The following is a 17,230-nucleotide window of genomic DNA, read 5'->3' on the forward strand; positions in this document are numbered from 1 at the left end:
TGTCAGCCCACCCCAGCCCTATGTGGGCCGCGGGCCCCCATGGGCCGGCCCATCATTTTTAAAAATATACTTTTATATTTTTCTTTAAGTTCTGACCTAAGAAAGATAATTATTTAAAGTTAAAAATATCTTATTGGAAAAATTTGCAAAACTTACTAACTTTTTATATTGTTCCAATACATCACAATAAACACTAAAAAAAAGTAAAAGACAAGACTATATTTCATTCACTAAAAGTCAAAACTTAAAACAAACTATTCAAGAGAACGTTCATGATGCTTATGAGATGTCCAACACATCATCTTCATCAAACACATTTGAATCCGCTTGTGAAAAGGTTGTCTTAACATCTTCACTTTCATCTACAATTCATATGCAATATTAATTAGTTAAATATTAAAAATAATTAAATTTTAAAAATTAATAATATTTAAATTCACATAAAAAAATATTACCAATTTGAGTTTGGGAAAACCGTGCAGCCAATTTCGAGTAGTAACAAGTGTTTGGACATTTTCATAATAAATGCAACTTCTGTACTTTGTAAGAACACGACACCAATGCTAAATGTTGATTCCGATGCTACAATGGTAATAAGAATACTAAGTACATCACGCACCATCATTGAAAGATCGGGATATTTTCTAGAATGGTCCTTCCAATACATGATAACATCCATCCCTTGAAACTTCTCAAGATAAGTTTTGGTTCCTCTTAGTAAAGATCCAGTTTTGACTTTTTATCTCTAAAGACAATATACTTGTTATTTTTTAAATAAATATTTTATTAGGCCCACGGGCCTGCCCGACCCAGCCTCAGTCAAGCCTCATGGGCCACGGGCTTACTCGGGCCGGGCTTAAAAGCCTCATTTTTAAACGGGCTCCAAAAATTCTAGCCCAGCCCTGCTAAATCACGGGCTGGGCTGGGCTGGCCCAACGGGCCAAGCCCATATTGACGACTCTAGAAATAACTTACATTATCAATATGATTCTTGTACAAGATTTTCATGTAAAATTTAAAATGTATTAATACTACGCATTAGCTTAAAAGTTAATCAAACTGATTAATAAATTACTTCTACTACTTAAAATAGCAAAACTTTTAGAGCGGGATAGCATGTAAGTGATTAATAAATTACTTCTACTACTTAAAATAGCAAAACTTTTAGAGTGGCGTCCGGGCAATTCAGATTGAATATGAGAATTTCGGTTTTCTGATTGAAGAAATGACAATCAAATCCAATCCAAATAAGTTCGGATCGGATTGGATTTTTTAAGTTCCGTGTCGGATTAATTGGTTTGGATATTATGGATTTTCGGCTTTGAGCGTATAGGTTGAGGTGTTTCTACTTTTTACAAAAATGAATAACCAAATGAAGTACTCATGTTAAATTACCTGAAATGTTCTTCATTCTTGCCGCAATCATCCAAACAATGTATTCAAACAATAAAATTATTATAAAAAAATGCAACGGAGATGTGAATACGGCCGATAAGAAGTAGCAATAATAATATCAAGTCCAAATAGAAAGTATTCTAACAGTAACTTAGTAATTAATATTGAATATATGAGATACTATCTAATGGATAGGATATTGAACTTATTACTATTGGCATATGGATAATGGACTAAATATAACGTATAAAAATTTTGGATTTTCAGATATCCAAATCCGAAGTACCAAATCCAATATCCAATTCGAAATTCAAAGATTTTAAAAATTAAATTCAAAATCCAATCCGTAGTCCGAAAATCCAAACCAAAAATCCAAAAAATTTGAATTTCGGGTTGGATTTTGGATTTGCCCAAAGTATGCCCACCCCTAATAGCATGAGTATACTTGGCAAATTAACCTAGTAGTATAAAGGCAGAATACATATGATCACGCCCAACTATGCCTTATAAAAAGGACAATGCGGTCGTTGCAAATATAATCCGGTTTACAAGTCCGGAGTCGAATCCCACAGAGAACTAAGGTTTAGCTACAGCTGTTCACTATCACCAAGAAGACAAGCTTGAACAATTCCTAACTTATAGATATTAAGATTCTTATGTTTAACTAATTAACTAACAAATTAAAATAGTAAATTAACAACTAAAGATACTGAGGGTTAGAGAAAAGATTAAGGAGGTCTAGAGTTATGATTTCCCCTATTGTCGGAATCCTTCCTGCTATGTCTTCTATAATTTCGCCTAAGTATTCTCTACCGATCATGAGCACTCTTATTACCGTAAATCTCTCCCGAGTAATTACGACAATTTACTAGTCGCACTCTCCCGAGTTACGCTAGCTGGCTTTTAATACAACTCACTTTAGATCGCACCCAAGGCTTCGTTATCCCTAATCCCGCCTTTAAACCCTCGGTTATTGATCCCTCATATACTTTGGGAGTGATGTTGTTCAACAATTACCTAAATATGCACTCTCTCCTGAGTTATGCATACTAAATAGGCACAGCTAATTGAGAGCTCTTCAATCAACCACAATATAAACGTAGTTGAACAAATAGAGAAAAGGCTATGACTCAATTATATAAAAACATAACAAGAATTTATCCTACAAAAGGTTCTATCAAAACTCTAGATAACAAATTAGCTATTCATAATAGTATGTAAAACTACAATACTAAAAGTCATAACCAACAATTATAAATAGGAAGAGGAAGGAAAAAAACTCGTAGAAGAATTCTCCGCCTTGCTCCCAATGTGTTCTTGCCTCCAAGGGTGTTGTCTAACCCTAAAATAGTGTCTCTCCGCCTCCTTAGGACTAATTTGTGTCCAAAATATGTCCTCTTCTTTGTTCTAGGCCGGCCTCCTTTGTTTTATATAGGGTTTAGGACTTAAAATCCCATGTTTTACACTTTAGCCCCTGAAATTTACGCTTCCCACCGTGGTTTCACCGCGATCGTGGTGGAACCGCGGCCAAACGCCCTCGCGGATTCTTCATTCTTCAGAAACTGCCTTCCACCGCGGTTCTGCCGCGGTCGCGGCAAAACCGCGGTTTTTCACCCTGTTCCGTTTGGAATTTGGAAAAACGTAAAACATGAAAGTTGTAGCCCTTTGAGTTAGCTTTCCAACCATATATTGTGGAGCCCAAATGGAGTTCTGAGCAAAAAGTTATGTCTATTTTACTAGACAGTGCGCAATATACCTCCTCAAGTCTTCGTTCGTACTTAATTATCAAATTTGACCCCCGAACACGATCCCGGCTTAATTCCTTGAGCTTTTACTCAGACTTCAAAGCTTCAAATCACTTAAATTCATTCCATAACATCTATATAGCTCGGAATCACACCTACAAGGCATAAAACACACAATTAGTGCAAAACACTAGCGATTAAAGCACAAACTCAATTAAAGTGCAGTAAATTCGAGTGTAATAAGCGACAAAAATATGCAATTATAGCCTATCATCAACATACTTTACACATCAACCTTGTACTCAAATCTCTCTTACACACTTGTTAAATACAAGAATAGTATTACACACCAAAACTTTTAAAAGTATGTCAATTACACACCTCTTTTGCCATGTGTCACACGAGTGTATTACACATAAAAGAGGCGCGTGAAAACCAAAAAATTCATCAGAAATTAAGTTTTTTTAATATATTATTTTCCCTTTTTTAACTGTTTCCTTTTTAAATTAAAAAAATATAAACATTCCCCCCCCCCCCCCCTTTCCCGTCTTCTCTTCTTCCCCAACTCCCATCCCAGTTTTGTTTACCCCTCATGTTTCGTTTCTCCACCCCCCATGATCAAGGAGAAAAGAGCTATTAGGTCTTGTAAAATCACCATTATTGACCTTTTGAAAAAGCTTGAAAATTTAATCGGGTCTTATTGATTTTGGTGTTCCATGACCTAGAAAATCAGTTTGAATTCGTGATTATTGTTGGGTAAAAATTTACTTAAAACATGCTGAAAATTTGATGATTAATTTTGATAAATTTAAAAAACACTAGCATTGGGTTTGAGCTTGAATTTGAAATTTGTATTAGGATTTGTGATGGATATTATTAAAATTTGTTAAAATTCGGCAAAGAGTTGAATCTATAGCTAGGGAAGAAGGTGTTTGTGGTGGAGGGGTTGGTGGTAGTATGGTAATGGTGGAGAAGATGATGGGGTTGGAAAGACGAGGAGGGGGTGGGTTTTTTTCTTTTATGTATTTTTTTTCTTTGGGAAGATGAGGAGTGGGGGTTGGGTGGGGTTGGGGGGGGGGGGAGGCGGAGGTTTTTTTTCAGTTTTTTTCTCTCGATTTATGACACGTGTTAGATGCTGATTGGCGCGTGTAATAGCAATCTTTAAGCAGATGTGGTCAAATAACGAAGTGGTATAATTAACACACCTTTAAAAGTTTTGAAGTGTAATATTATTCTCGTATTTAACATGTGTGCAAGAGTGATTTAGGGGACAAGATGAAGAGTAAAGTATTTATTTTGCCTGGTATAAAAGTAAAAGATAAAGAAGATAAACTAGACTAGATTTTTCGTTGATGACATAGAAATTGCTTTACCTATAGTGTTTATTTAATTATAACAAATCTTAGTTTAATTAATTAACATAGTTTGGTATTTCTAAGTTGAGGTTCTTTTATGTTTCTTCTTGTTTTCTCAGAGACAGTTCAAATTTGATTCTGCAACGAATAAAACCCACTTGTCTATCTATAAGTCATTGCTCTATGGCTGACCCAAACTGAACTATCCCCAACCCCCACGCCAAACCCACACACACCCACATCTCAGAGACAAAAGCAAATCCCAATCGGGTTTTGGAGAGAGTTTACAGTGATGAAGGATCAGAATTTGGATCTTTTCGACCCGAGAATGGCTGTTATGGACCCGGAAAGCTCTCCTAGCCGTGCCCGGGACCCCGATTTCGGGTTTGCATTCAACGACAGCAACTTCTCCGACCGTCTCCTCCGGATTGAGATTATGGCCGACCCCGAGGGCTTTCATTGTCAGAGTCTAGCTGATTGGGCCCGCAATCGCAAACGACGGAGAGATGATATCAACAAGGATATGGGTTTGTCCTTTTGCTACTTCCTTTTTCTCTTAATTATATTAGCTATATGCAATTGGTCCTTTAAGCTCAGTTGCTCGAGTTTCTAGCTAATTTTTGAGCTGGTATCTCCTTAAGCTTCAGTTGCTTTCATTTCGGTCTAATTTATGAACTGTGTATTTATGTTGCTGAAATTTTTTGAATGAACTGGAGCTTAGTAGAATGAAAATGATAAAGGATTCATATTTCTGACCCTTACTAATTTGGGGGATTGAGGCAGATTTTTTTCCTTTCTTTTTTAAATGATCTTTGATTCTTCAGACGACATCATACACTGTCTACTGCTCTTGTTCTTATATTCAAATTGTCTAGTTAACATATCATAGTTGTTGTTGTTATAGAACGTGATATAAATATTGTTTTAACAAATTCTCCATTTGCTATTTGAAATTGGTGCTGTTAAAGTTTATTAAATGTATTACTTTTGATGTTTGGAGGGAAAAGATGGAGTGATGAGGGGGTCATGAGAACACGTTGCTTCCCTAAATATGAATGTAATGCATATTGGGTAGAATTTTGCTCTTTATTACTCTTGTGGGTTTATCTTTTTCTCTGATGATAACCAGACATGTGCCACTTGCTTGCAGCTTTGGATATCATCGCATGCCCTGAAGAGCAGATTATAAGCTGTAACCAAATTGATACTGAAGATGCTGAGAATGAAAATCAAGATGAATCAGTTGTTGCAATGATCGAAGAGCCACACTCAGGTATGGTAATCAAATCTAATCCTGCATTTCGTTTTCGTCGGCTTATGCTTTTTCGATAAAAAATGAGATTTTTGAAATTTCCATGTATGTTCTCGAAATAGGTGATACTTCAACTTCTACTCTGCTGAATTAAACTTCAAAGATAAAGAAATGAAATATTACAGGAACACATTTAAGTCAGAGATATGAAGGGCTCGGCGACGAGCCAATGAGTGACCTCGTAGGAACAGGGGCGTACGCAGGATTTTTCTTAAGTGGTGTCGACATTAAAGAAGTAAACAATTAAATAAATCACTATAACGATACAAATTAAAAGAACAAAATTAGAATCCAATTAAAGAAAAAACAAATCCTAGTATATTACTACAACTCTCCTCGACAAGCTTTTATAATTTGGAATGTATTCATAATATCCTTACCAGAAATAATACTTAATACTTTTTTTTTTTTTATAAAACACTAAATAATCACTTAAAACTCTTATCATTATTTGACTTTGCAAATGGTTTCGACCAACTTCATCACCCAAAAAAAAGATGATAGAAAAAAAATAGTAAGACAACTTACGATGGAACTAAGTTAAGGGAAAAATTTATTATTGTGCTGCATCGGGCTCCAGTTCGAACCCAAAACCTTTCCCCAAATACAAAAGCGCTTGACCAGGAGAGCAAGCGAGATGTTGGTTAAAAGTAGTGTCATTTTAAATTAAGTACAAATACTTTTTTTTTAAATATCAATAATTTACACATATTTAATGAGTTTTTCCGGCGAAGCGGTGTCGGATGACACCGCTTCCACCTAAGTGCATCCGCCCCTGCGTAGGAACCATAAGACCTAAAATGTAGATTTATTTGACTCTTCAGTTTTTGTTTCGATGGGGTCTTTTCCTTTGACATTCATATTTTTTCTATAAGATTCTAGGACAACTGTCATTTAGAAGTCAGTTCTTTATGCAGAGAGATGTTGAATAAAAGTAACTTATTGTTGCCTGCATAGGGATTTGGTCATAAGCCTTTGATCAGAGATTTGGCATGAACATCAGTAAACAATACAAAAATGTAACTGAGTCTGTCTATTTGTGTGTGTGTGTATTTGTGCTTGTATGTGTATGTGTATATATATCCATCCCAATTATCTTGTTAAAGACCTATTGTCAAGTTGCAGAAGACGTATTTGCTGAAAGGTATTTATTAATATTGAATAATTGAGTGTCCTGAACGTGCGTGCGCAATTCAAGGGATTTAAAGAGAGAGCCAGACAATTTTCTTCTTTGCTGTCTGTTTATCTATGACAAGATGAATTCATATAGAAGCCACTAGCAGGTTTGCTACATTAGGCTGCTTTCTTTGTTCTTTATATTTCAAACTTGATTGTGGAACCTATAATATTCTTTTTGAATGCGGATACCTTATTTTCAAGTAAGGTGATCTCTAGGCATACCGTAAACAAATGCTAACCGAATCTTTCGTTATACAAGGAACATTTCCTTGCAAGGGGTGGTGGGTACAGAGTGAAAAAAGGGAAGGAAGAAGACCATATCTAAAGAGCATACGTCATTACTGACCTTGTTACTGCTGCTATATGTTGCAGAATGGAGTCAGTAGTATTTCTTGTCTGTGTATGTTATAACATACTGTTGCATTTTCCTCCACTTCCTTTCGCTTTCTAGTTTTGATGCTTATCTCTTTCTACTTACTTTCCACTGTCTAGTTTTGATGCTTATCTTTTTGCAGTATCACAAGACATGTTTCCCTATTCATGGTGTTCATGAATTGTGATTTGTTTTATTCTCGGATTCAAACTTGTATTTTGTTTGAGTCTCACTGCTACTCCAAAATACCATGAAAAAGATAGCCATGCTATGTTTTATGCGCAGGAGATGAAGCTGCTAACACTGATGATTCATCTTGGAACTTTGATTCTCCAAGAGTTGTTAAAGTTAAAACCTTACATATCAGCTCCCCCATTTTAGCAGCAAGAAGCCCATTCTTCTACAAGGTAAACATCCTTTTTCAAATGTAAGCTGTTAAGCACTGTCTAGAGTTTATACGTGAAGAATCAACAGTGTTCTCTTGTAATTTATATAGCTCTTCTCCAACGGGATGAGGGAGTCTGAGCAAAGACAAGTAACTCTAAGAATTAATGCTTCAGGTATGAGGAATTTAAGACTAACAGTATATCATTCAATAAACTCTTATTGGTAGTTATTTTGGACTGGGCTTTGCTGTGTGAGCATAGTTTTTCCCTTGCCATTGTAATGAAAAATTGCAAAGCACGGAGAATTTTCTTTTATTTTAGCATCTAGTGCTAGTGATATGATAATTGTGGGTCAAATATTGTTACCTTAGAGAAGTTGTAGGGATTCCTATCCATTTCATGTGGAATGAATAGTCTTTTCCATTCACATGGAGCAGAGGAAGCTGCACTGATGGAGCTCCTGAATTTTATGTATAGCAATACATTGACCACTGATACAGCGCCTGCTTTGTTGGATGTACTCATGGCTGCCGACAAGTTTGAAGTTGCTTCTTGCATGCGGTATTGCAGCCGGCAACTGCGTAATTTACCAATGACTCCAGAGTCCGCTTTGCTATATTTGGAGCTTCCTTCTAGCGTCCTGATGGCTGAAGCAGTTCAGCCCTTGACTGATGCCGCAGAACAATTCCTAGCTGCAAGATACAAAGATATTACCAAGTCAGTTCCATTTCTGACCAAACTCTATTTCACTCTATTTCTTCTTAAGTTCTATTAAGTTTGTCTCTAATGCTGCTGTATGTTTTTCAAATAATGATATTTCAGTCTCCACAGCATTCTTTGACCTTTAGTCAATGCAGTGGTGATACATTCGTATTTGCTAGGAGACCTTTTTTATCCGGTGCCAGAAAATTTTTCCTGGAATTTAGGGATGACAATTGGGCGGGGCGGGGCAGGGCAGGGCAAGCCTTGGTCTGCTAACATTTTGACCCGCCCTACCCTGCCCCATTTAGTATTTTCTCAGATTTTTGCCCCACCCCGCCCCACTAAGCCCTGCCTGGCCCTGCCCCGTTTATGTTTTTTCATCATTTTTCTTGATTTTTTCTTTTGCAGTATTCTAAATTAAATTTTAACTTTTTCAAATTTTTATTTGAACCTCATATTAAAAGAACCAATTTGAACTTGACTAAGTTGTTTTATTCTTGTTCAATAGTTGATTCAAGATTTCTTTTATTATTATAAATTATTTACTGAAATAGTTATTTTCATTCTGCTTCCAGCAGCATAGCTACTTTAATGGAGTAATCAGTTAAGATTAAAATACGAAATCAATGGCAACAAAATGAAATAAACACAATCTATCATAACTTACCAGACCACTAAGTTTGAGAATTTTCTAAACAAACAAATTATATCATTCAATTAATCATTTTACAAGTAGAAATATGAAGAATTTAATAAGCAACCCAACTGAACCATACTGTTACAGTTAATGTATTTAAAGCAAATCCACAAAACACAAACAAGAATGACAATAGAAAGTAGGGAGAGACGTGATACTGAATCATTAAATTAAAATGTCAAATAGATTAATAGTGCAACTTCCACATATTCCAAAATAAAGTTTGCCCTGCCCTGTCCTAACCCACTAATTCTTTTTAAAAAAAATAATTAGCCCTGCCCTGCCCCGCCACGCCCCATTTAAATCTTCCCCTGCCCTGCCCCATTTAGAGTTTGCCCTGCCCTGCCCCATTTAGAGTTTGCCCCGCCCTGCCCTGCCCCAATTGCCATCCCTACTGGAATTCTGCCCCACTATACATCGCTCAAAATTGCATCTTCGTTATTATGAATTTTTAAAGAATGAAAAAGTTTCTTTTCCATAGCCCCTAAGTATTTGTTTTGATGGATTGGGAACAAGTGAAAAGTTGGTCTCCATCTATTGCTGCTTTTGGTGAGTTCTGATTAGCTGTCACACTTCTCTGTGCTTGATAATGAGCTCATTGTCCTTGGACAGGTTTCAGGATGAGGTTATGAAGTTGCCTCTTGCTGGAGTGGAGGCTATTTTGTCCAGTGATGACCTCCAGGTAGCATCAGAGGATGCAGTGTACGACTTTGTGTTGAAGTGGACAAGGGCTCATTATCCGCAGTTTGAGGAACGGCGAGAAATCCTTGGTTCACGACTTGGTCGTTGCATCCGTTTTCCTTTCATGAGCTGTCGAAAGCTTCGGAAGGTTCTGGCATGTAATGACTTTGATCAGGAATTTGTATCCAAGCTTGTTCTTGAAGCCCTCTTTTATAAAGCTGAGGCCCCTCATCGTCAGCGAAACCAAGCTGCGGAAGAATCATCATCACCTAGTCGTCGTTTTGTGGAGCGTGCTTACAAGTATCGACCTGTCAAGGTGGTTGATTTTGAACTTCCACGGCAACAATGTGTAGTCTACGTGGATCTTAAGCAGGAGGAATGTGCTAGCCTCTTCCCTTCAGGAAGAGTGTATTCTCAAGCATTTCATTTAGGGGGACAAGGTTTTTTCCTGTCTGCACATTGCAACATGGATCAGCAAAGCTCTTTCCATTGTTTTGGTCTCTTTCTGGGTATGCAGGAAAAGGGATCTGTGACTTTTGCTGTTGATTACGAATTTGCAGCAAGAACAAAACCAGGGGAGGAGTATGTCAGCAAATACAAAGGTAACTACACTTTTACGGGGGGCAAGGCAGTTGGCTACCGCAATCTATTTGCGATACCATGGCCATCTTTCATCGCTGAGGACAGTCCATATTTTATTAACGGTATGCTCCATCTCAGGGCTGAACTTACTATCAGGAATTGATTCCTTGCTCCCACAATGTACAATTAATATTGTTGTTTTTGCTTCTCGGATGAGTTCAACACCCAATGTTTCTTGGTTTGATAAAACAAAGGCGGCAAGGTTTAGGGCTAAGTGCTAACTATCGTATGCTAGGCATTGAAATATTTTGTACTAAATCACTTTCCCCAGATCCACATGCTCTGCAAAGATAGAAAAGGATGTAAATGGATTTGATGAGTGAAAGAATGTTGGTTACTGTGACATGTTAAAATGTGATACACAGATTGCCCTGAAAATGTCATGCTGCAGTTAACAGTGTACAACATATGTAGCCGAGTTTGTATGAACATGCCAGCAAACTCTTTTTTTTTTCTTTCTAAATAAACAGCATTCCTGCAGAACCGGGGATACCGTACGGAAGGTGGTAATTAAAACTTACTAGGTGTTGTATTATATAGGAGTAGTTGATTACAGAGCATATGTTTACTGAAATTTGGGGGTCCCATGCAAGCTCTGGCCATTGGGCTTCAATAGCATTGACGAGGCATCTTGTGATCTCTTTTTGCAATGGATTGGCTTGTTTCATTACTGCGCTGCCAGTTGAACCTCAGTTTGCCAACGAAGCATAAGTTTGTCCTGAATATTGTGATAGTGAATTGGTACTTTTAACATTTCTATGCAGAGGTAACAATGTTTCAATACATGTCTCTATCAGCAGTAGTTAGAACAGCTCTTAAAATCTAACCACTTCAACTATTTCGTTCATTGCCCCCAACAATGTGGCGTAGCTTTAATGAAATAGAGTGGTTTCGTGTTCTTGGTTATTCCTCCCGGTTGTTTTATGGAAGAGGAAAATAAACTGAATGGTATGCGTTACAAACTCTGGCCCTTTCCTTTTCATTGCATTGACATATGTTCTGGTTTCTTCTGCCAAAGGATTCCCTAATTCTTTGATGCTTGCTGCTGATTGAACCACAAATTGCGTGTCCCTGATTATTTAACTTGGGATCTTTAATTTATTAGCCCCACGAATGGCACATTATGCTTCTTGAATGGGGTTCGATAGAACTTTATTAGCAAAAGAGAAAAAAATAGAACTTTATTAGCAAAAGAGAAAAAAATAGAACTTTATTAGCAAAAGAGCCTGATCTAGTTGAACTACCAGAGGAATCTTTATTGGTGTGAAAAGCTGTTTACCTATTCCTTTAAGAAATCATTTGCCGTCATCTCTAAACGCTTCTAGTTAAATCTTTAGCTAATTTAACTCCAAAATTTGATAAGTGATCATCTAACAATTAAACTGAGACTGAAACAGTATTAATGTGATAAATGAAATATTAGAGAACCTATTGATGTAAGTGACGCTTTTGAATAATGGTGGGACATTACTTGTTTTTGGGACTCGAATATCTTTAACGTTATCCTGCTAGGAGAAAATAACTTCTTGTTTAATTTTCAATCGGAGATGCACTGACATCATTGGTCCTTATTATGGGGAAAGTCTTCCCAATCACAATAGAATAAGGAATAATTGAGTGTACCGCAATCTAATAAAATTATTTGAGTTGACTCTGACATGTTTAATAGTTCCTTCGATTCTAAATCATAGTTTTTGAAATTTTAGATTTGTCATTAATGTTTTGAAAAAGCAAAAAATATTAAGAGAGAGATAAAAATAATTTTGACATATTATTAAGACTATAAAATGTCATAAACAAGAATTATGCAAAACTTTAAAAGAACCGAAAATAGTTTCCTTTTTTATTGAAAAAGAAAAATTAGCAACAAATTTTTATTTATTTATTTTTTTAATACTTTTTCACAAATCGAAATTAAAAAATGTAAATTGGCATGCGTATGGTTTTACACTTTTACCCTCACATATCAAGGCCTATCACCCACCGCCAAAGGAAGACCCAAGGTTAAAATAGTTAAAACACGATGTCGTAGCTTCCACGCTAGCTCGGTGGAAAAAGCCAAACGAAACTCATATATAAAGTGGAAAAGAAAACCACAATCGATTATCAGTTCTCTTTTTTCAGATAAGAAAAAATTGAAGCTTTCTTCAGTCATTTCTAGGGTTTCATTCATATATCGTTCAATCTAGGGTTAAGGGCATCCACCACCAAAGCAAAAACCAATCATGCCGAAGAACAAGGGAAAGGGAGGAAAGAACAGGAAGAGAGGAAAGAACGAAGCTGATGATGAAAAGAGAGAGCTTGTTTTTAAGGAAGACGGACAGGAATACGCTCAAGTTCTTCGTATGCTCGGTAATGGGCGTTGTGAAGCTATGTGTATCGATGGTACAAAACGTCTTTGTCACATACGTGGTAAGATGCATAAGAAGGTTTGGATCGCCGCCGGTGATATCATCCTTGTTGGCCTCCGTGATTATCAGGCAAGATCCTAATTTTTCTCTTTTATTCAAGCTTCATTGACTCTATTAATTAACTGAGATTTTTTTCCTTTATTTCTCACATCCTTTTTTTCCTATTAAAAATTGAGATTTTTGATGGACCAGAATGGAGCCAAAAAAATATAGAGGATCGGCTAGTTCAGGATTGAGCTAAAGTTAATGATTGATTAATTGAATAGCCGTGATTTTGCTTTTCCCTTGCTGTCTGTGTGTTTTATGTATTTGTCTATGGAACTTTCAGTTTCTAAAGGTTGTGACTTTCTCTACCAAAAAGAAAAGGAAAGGAAAAAGAATGAGTAGATGGTTCATATTTCTTGTTCGTTCAATGATTGTTAGATTTTGATAACCTTAATAATAACGCATGATGTGCACTATTGCAGTTTGTGTATTTGATAATTAAGTGTCATCAGAGTATAAATATACAATTTTATTTTTGTTTGCTTGTGTGTGGTCATTTGAGTGTCATGAGTATTGGGCTTAGTTCAAGTTGCAAAGGTTGAGGGACTTGTGTCTTTAGGACCACAGGTTTGAGCCCTGTGCCATGCGAACTGAGCTTGGTATTTAAGTGGAGAAGAGTAAAGGGGAGGGCCAACTACCCCGTTTTTAAGGATGTGGTTGGTCCTGAGTTGGCCGCAGAAGGATTTCTCGGTCAACAGAAAGTACAAATATGAAGTCTTGATATTTACAATTGCATGTTAAGAGTGCAAGGGACATCTTTGAGTTTCTAAATGTGCCTCTTCTGTTTGTGAGACTCTTCTCTCTGTAATGTTGTTTGGGCGATTAATCACATCATTAGGTTGCTCTTTTATGTTATCTCAGTTATGTAATCACGATTTGGCCTTCTCTTTAATAATTTTTTTAAATCTCCTGTTTGGATTTTGGCAGGATGACAAAGCTGATGTGATTCTGAAGTTTATGCCAGATGAGGCAAGGTTGTTGAAGGCGTATGGAGAGTTGCCAGAGAACACTAGGCTCAATGAGGTTAATGGATTGGATGAAGAAGATGATGGTGATGGTGATGACTACATTGAGTTTGAAGACGAGGATATTGACAAAATCTAAATTTCCTGATTTAAATAGTGCTGTCACTGGGATTCCTGCTGGCCTCACAAATACTTCTGTGGAGTTTGAATTTAATACAAAAAAGATTGAACTCTTAGATGTACCGTCTGAAGTAATATGATTAAGCTTTATGCATTAGTATTTCTGTATGAAGATTTATTTATGCTTTGATGAAACAGATGCAATAACACCCACCTGTTCTCTATTTTACTGATGCAACTGTCTGTTGAGTTAGTAGATGCAATAAAAACTTGTGTTTGACACTCTTTTAAGTAAGGGCCTTCTGAATTATTTGGTGCAACTCGTGAGACAGGCCTAATACCATTGTTGAAGACGTGTTGAGTGCTTCTTAGTAAAACAGTGCTGTTTCTATGTTACTTTGAAGAACAAGCTTGGCCAAAAGGACATCTGGGCTTGCTAGTCAATTTGGACCAGCTCCGTGAAGTGCATTTAGTATGGACCAGCTCCTTGAAGATGCATTTAGTAGGTTGTATATCATTTTGAGTGTCTTCTGCAGGCAGAGGGAAGGAGGAACTGGTATTTCGGACCTCTTATCTACTTCTACACTGTTGAACATTGAACCCGTAGTCTCAAATGCACTTTATGGTTCATTGGTGTCTTTTAGTGTGCTTTTTGAGGAACATGCTTAGTAGCTATGACTAAGAATTGGAATCAGTTCTTTGTAGTGTCGCGTTTCTGCATTTCTCACTGCCTTCGATTTGTGGACGATGAGCGCACAAAAAAGCTTAGAATGTTGCAAATGTGGTCTGCATGTCTTGAGTTTCTATGGTTCCTATTTTTTTTTTTTTTTTTTTTTTTTTTGTAGTTTCAGTGCTGAAAATAAGTCTCCACTGGGATAATTAGTCTAACTTTAACAGTGTTGCATTTTGAGAGTAGTAATGTCTGATGCAGCCCACCAGGCAGGTGAAACCTCTCCAGAATAGCAATGCAGCCCAGTTTTAGTGCCATTTTGTTCATGCCTTCAATGTTTCGTGTCAGAGGGGAATATCCAGAACACAACTGGTATACCAGATAGCATTATGCAGGATCAATCTCCCATGCAGTAGCGTCCTCACAATTGAGAAATTTGATTAGGTTGAGTGATTTCTTCTTGACGCGCCTAAGGAGTGAAAGAATAGTTACAGATGCAGTTTGACATGAATATCGCATAAAAAAAAAAGCAAAACTTTGTGAGTGAACAAATATTTTACTCTAAACGCAATAGTATGTCACAGAGTTCGATTTATTCAAGATAAGCTTGTTTAAGTTACCAATTTCCAAAAAAATTACTACTATAGATTTCACTATCGTCATGATTTGGCAGAAAACTGTATAGTCGTTGGTTTCCAACACTAGGATGCCTGTGATATAGTGATCAACCTTTAAATACCTTCGTTTAAGCTCTTCATGACTATAAATGACAGGAGATATGCTTACGTCAAAGGGCGAATGAACATTTTTTATACAGCTACTCAATTTAGTATTCCAAATCTCAATAAATAGAACTACTTTCTTACCATCGTAGTAAGAAAACTTATTTTCAGAAGAAAAAAAAAAGCTTGTTAAGCTAAGTAAACTCGTATGTATCTGTGGCAGCCTGACCAGATTGAAAGGGAAGAAACAATGACTCCACCGTAAAAAGGATATTGATCCCAGAAAGTGGTATTAACAACCAATAAGTAAAGCAACCTGATCAAGAGATTTATAACTAATACAAAACCTAGTGCAATGGACCAAGTATATTGTGGCGTAGCAAGACATGGCATATCAAAAAAAACAAAAGACGCCAGTTTAACCAAAACAAAGTGAATCGTTGCCAGGCTGTCTATGCGTTTACAAGGCTTATTCAACTTCTTGTTTTCCAGTGCCCTCTTGCTGCTAAATAATGGATGCATACTGCTACAAAGCCACCAGAAAACATTGCAATCTCCATAAAAGAATGCTTCCAACTGCATTTGGAATCAAATTACCAAGTTAATGCATATCAATCACTAGTTATTTTGCTCGACTCATATAACAGTCACTAGTTTCATATCAGGACAAGAAAAATAATCACAGTAAGATGAAAGAAAGTCAAAAGGAGGGGAAGAATCTGTTAAGCTCATCAATGCATAACCTCAATGATAAGAAAGCCTAACATCTATTACTTTGAGGGTTTACTTAATGGAAATAGCATGAAGCGCAATCTATTCATTGACAAGAACATAAAAAAGAGATAATTAGTTCCCCACAAAAAGGTTGTTCAAAGAATGGAGGATTTTAATCCTTGCATCAATGCTCTCATACAGTAGTTATCATACTTATCATAGAATATTACAGTCGGTACAGGAATCTAGTAAGATAAAGGTTAAATACCAATAGAAAATTCACTGTCGCTATGATATTAATTTTATACTAGTTTCTGCAGTAGCTTCAATGTCATTACTACGAGCTGAATTTCAATTTTATCAAGAATTGTACCATTTAGGTTGAGTTCCAACTTCACAAAACCATGGTAAAGACTAGTACCAAGTTCAATACTTGAGGATTATTAGTTATTACTAATAAGGTAAACACCTTTTCTGAAAATGGTAACATTAATATGGTAAACACCTTAACAATCAAGAAATAGATTTTTCCCGAGTCCAGTACACTGCCAGATCAGTCATTAACCATGAATCAGAATAGAAGAGCTTGCCCCACCCATGAGTAAATATTTCATAGTAGCCTTATTAGACCGTACATCTTTCTTGGTATATCGAGATAATAGGTAGGAGCATAAACTGAAACATTCAGGGGCTACAAAGATAGTTATTACAGTTACAGATGTGTTTGGGATGCCATAAAAATAACTAAATATTTTTTCTTCATGGAATCATTTTCCTGATAGGCCTCGATGAAACTGAGTTACCATAAAGGCGGAAACACAAACTTACATTGCTTAAGTTACTCGTTCTCAGTTACAAGTATCTCAGCTCTTCTCAGATATGACTTGCTCTCAGCACATGTAGAAATAATTGTCACTTTTTGCTACTCAAAATATCAACAAAATACTTTCCCCAAAACCCAATCCATCTTCCACTACTGTCATATGCGATGTAACTCCATACTCAACCAAACAGTGAAATACTTGACGAAGTCATCTTTTTTAAGAAATGATGGAGCATTAAACATCGTATACTGAGGAAGCTCGCATTTCAGCCTACTAAATCCCAAGAAACCCC

At 36.5% G+C, this 17,230-nt stretch overlaps 3 protein-coding genes across 3 annotated transcripts in view; 2 read left to right on the plus strand and 1 right to left on the minus strand.

Annotated features, from left to right (window-relative positions):
* On the plus strand, positions 4,588-10,966 carry LOC109207827 (BTB/POZ domain-containing protein POB1-like). Its single transcript, XM_019370854.1, has 6 exons — positions 4,588-5,022; positions 5,646-5,768; positions 7,645-7,766; positions 7,856-7,919; positions 8,183-8,462; positions 9,757-10,966. The coding sequence occupies exons 1-6, from the start codon at positions 4,788-4,790 to the stop codon at positions 10,568-10,570; spliced, it is 1,638 nt and encodes a 545-aa protein (XP_019226399.1). The 5' UTR covers positions 4,588-4,787; the 3' UTR covers positions 10,571-10,966.
* Positions 12,562-14,295, plus strand: LOC109207915 (eukaryotic translation initiation factor 1A-like). The gene is made up of 2 exons (XM_019370942.1): positions 12,562-12,947; positions 13,851-14,295. Exons 1-2 carry the CDS (start codon positions 12,693-12,695, stop codon positions 14,025-14,027), a joined length of 432 nt encoding a protein of 143 aa, XP_019226487.1. The 5' UTR covers positions 12,562-12,692; the 3' UTR covers positions 14,028-14,295.
* Positions 15,654-17,230, minus strand: part of LOC109208003 — a 3,050-nt gene continuing 1,473 nt past the window's right edge. Inside the window, exon 2 of the mRNA XM_019371032.1 lies at positions 15,654-15,976. The gene's annotated coding sequence lies outside the window, so the exon portion shown is untranslated. The remainder of the gene's footprint in view (positions 15,977-17,230) is intronic.

This window comes from Nicotiana attenuata, chromosome 1 (genome assembly GCF_001879085.1).
Source record: "Nicotiana attenuata strain UT chromosome 1, NIATTr2, whole genome shotgun sequence".
NCBI classification, from domain to species: Eukaryota; Viridiplantae; Streptophyta; class Magnoliopsida; order Solanales; family Solanaceae; genus Nicotiana; species Nicotiana attenuata.

What these genes read in the sequence shown, in the direction of transcription:
- LOC109207827 (XM_019370854.1), top strand. Translation starts at nt 4,788, where the DNA reads ATGAAGGATCAGAATTTGGATCTTTTCGACCCGAGAATGGCTGTTATG. An exon ending in TGATATCAACAAGGATATGG is followed by an intron (nt 5,023 to 5,645) that starts GTTTGTCCTTTT and finishes ACTTGCTTGCAG; the next exon opens with CTTTGGATATCATCGCATGC. An exon ending in AGATACAAAGATATTACCAA is followed by an intron (nt 8,463 to 9,756) that starts GTCAGTTCCATT and finishes GTCCTTGGACAG; the next exon opens with GTTTCAGGATGAGGTTATGA.
- LOC109207915 (XM_019370942.1), top strand. Translation starts at nt 12,693, where the DNA reads ATGCCGAAGAACAAGGGAAAGGGAGGAAAGAACAGGAAGAGAGGAAAG. An exon ending in TTGGCCTCCGTGATTATCAG is followed by an intron (nt 12,948 to 13,850) that starts GCAAGATCCTAA and finishes GGATTTTGGCAG; the next exon opens with GATGACAAAGCTGATGTGAT.